General features: G+C 42.2%; 1 protein-coding gene across 1 annotated transcript in view; it reads left to right on the forward strand.

Annotated features, from left to right (window-relative positions):
- Window positions 1-2,500, forward strand: part of LOC134453856 (glucagon receptor-like) — a 173,142-nt gene that overhangs the window by 138,731 nt on the left and 31,911 nt on the right. Inside the window, exon 5 of the mRNA XM_063204608.1 lies at window positions 586-680. Within this exon, the coding sequence (XP_063060678.1) occupies window positions 586-680 (95 nt within the window). The remainder of the gene's footprint in view (window positions 1-585; window positions 681-2,500) is intronic.

Here is a 2,500-nt window from a genome sequence, read left to right on the forward strand (position 1 = left end):
TCTTCACTTTCTCTGTCCGATGAAGGCATAAACAGACCTTTGATCTGGAGCCATGGATAGCCAACTGTGTGCAGAAGCAATTATTCATATTCTGTTTTTTTTTTTAAACTATTATTAAATTGGCAAATGACTCTCCAGCACAGCTTTGTCATATGACTGGCACTTTTCTGTGAAGATAGCAAAGTGAAATGTGTGAAATTGTTTGTTTTAAATTTGCATAGGAAAGTGAAAATGCTCTTTGAGTTCCAGTGTGTGTGTTGCTATAACTAATGTTTAATGTTTATCTGTGCATGTGTGAGTGTGTGTATGTGTGTGTGTGTGTGTGTGTGTGTGTGTGTGTGTGTGTGTGAGTGTGTGTATGTGTGTGTGTGTGTGTCCTTTGCACAACAATGTATAACAATGTGTGCCAAATGTTTTTCTTTGTGTCTTGTGTTTGGATGTGTGTGTGTGTGTGTGTGTGTGTGTGTGTGTGTGTGTGTGTGTGTGTGTGTGTGTGTGTGTGTGTGTGTGTGTGTGTGTGTGTGTGTGTGTGTGTGTGTGTGTGTGTGTGTGTGTGTGTGTGTGTGTGTGTGTGTGTGTGTGCAGTTCGTCATGGGCTGGTGTATCATGTGTGTGGGCCAGATGGCCAATGGGCTCCGAAGAACAGCAAGAACACCAGCGAGTGCGAAGAGGACGACCAGGTGAGACCATGGTGTGTGTGTGTGTGTGTGTGTGTGTGTGTGTGTGTGTGTGTGTGTGTGTGTGTGTGTGTGTGTGTGTGTGTGTGTGTGTGTGTGTGTGTGTGTGTGTGTGTGTTTGAATGTGGGTTTTTTTCGTGTGTTTTTTGGGCGTTCCTATCTAAATACGGTGCGCCACATTTTCAAAATTCTTTACAAATTTGCAAGTATGTCAGTGGAAAAAAGAAAATTAAAAACACAAACATAACGTATGATTATCTTGTCTGGGTATTTCTCTTTTTCTCCCTGTCCTGTCCCTTTGTCCCTTTTGCCTGTGTGTGTGTGTGTTTGTGTGTGTGTGTGTGTGTGTGTGTGTGTGTGTGTGTGTCTGTGTGTCTGTGTGTCTGTGTGTCTGCGTGTCTGTGTGTCTGTGTGTCTGTGCTGTCCGTCTGTCTGTATATCTGTCTGTCTGTGTGTGCATGCTCATGCGCGACTACATCCATTCATTTAGTCTGATGTCCAGGTACCTTATCTGTCCCCCACATAAATAGAATAATAAATTCTCTCTTTTACCCTCTCTTGCACACACACACTCGCACACAGACACACACCCCGTTTCACCTTCTCTGTCTCCATATCACCAACTCCATATTTCTTCCTCTCTCCTCCTTTCGCTTTGTCTTTTGCACTCAAATCCAATTCTCATTAATCACGTCTTCGTCTGTGCCTCTCCTCTGTTATATCTCTTTCTGAGATGGTCTTCATTCCGTCTGTCTGCAGGGGCTGGTAAGGGCCCAAAAAACACTCCGACATTTTTAGGCATAAACTGGTAGCTCACACATACAACCCATTTTCGTACAAGGCCTATATTCTTCTATACATGGGTTTTGCTGTGTTTGTAAACACGATGTTATGAGCAGGGTCAAGACACTGACAACCAACCACGTGAGCTAATTTTTGACCGACAGCGGTTTCCAATAGTAAGAGGATGAGTTGTGCGCAGCTAGTTTCGCGCTGTCATGGGAAAACAAAAATTTAGAACCCATGTATATTAAGTCCACTGTTTACATTGGTTCAACATCAATGGGCTGCCCCCTCTTAACTGTGGGACAGTCCATATGAACACAAACAAACAAAACAACAGTATTGGCCCTTGCTGTCTACCCACCTGGAAAATGTCCTGTGTGCAAGATTACCATTCCATCTGTCTGTGGTCCTGCCTGTCTGTCTTTGTATTTGCACTATGTCTGTCCTGTTTTTTTCAATGTCTGTTGGTTTTTCCCCCCGATATGTCTCTTTGCACTTGCATATTCATTTTTCTGTTTGTCTATATAGCAATGTGACAAAGTTTCTGTTGGTCTGTTTATCTGTATGTCAGTCTATTAGTCTACCTGTCAGACTATTTGTCTGTCGGTAATTCTGTTAGCTCATTTGTCTTTGTCCTTCGTCTGTCTCTGAGCTCATCTAAATTCATGTGCTCATCCATGTCTAACTTTCTTGCTTCATAGCTCCAATGAGTCTTTCAGTGGTTAACTGTAAGGCCAGTGGAAAAATATCATTCTGGAATAAAAGGGTAGTGATTATGACCATGACAAATGTAACTTAACTTGACAACTTAACTTAACTTGCTTAACTTGCTTATTGTAACTTAACTTAACTTGCGTAACTTAACTTGACAAGTTAACTTTACCCATTGATGCCTGATGTTGCGTTGCGCAACATTGGCCCTGGCGCCTGTAGCTGTATTACGCAACATTCAGGCTCATGAGATTTGAGACAACTTCATTAAAAATCTCTGCTTGTTTGAGATGAATGAAGACATTCCAATGAAAGATGAGGGTCTT

The sequence above is a fragment of the Engraulis encrasicolus genome, chromosome 1 (assembly GCF_034702125.1).
Source record: "Engraulis encrasicolus isolate BLACKSEA-1 chromosome 1, IST_EnEncr_1.0, whole genome shotgun sequence".
Classification (NCBI taxonomy): Eukaryota; Metazoa; Chordata; class Actinopteri; order Clupeiformes; family Engraulidae; genus Engraulis; species Engraulis encrasicolus.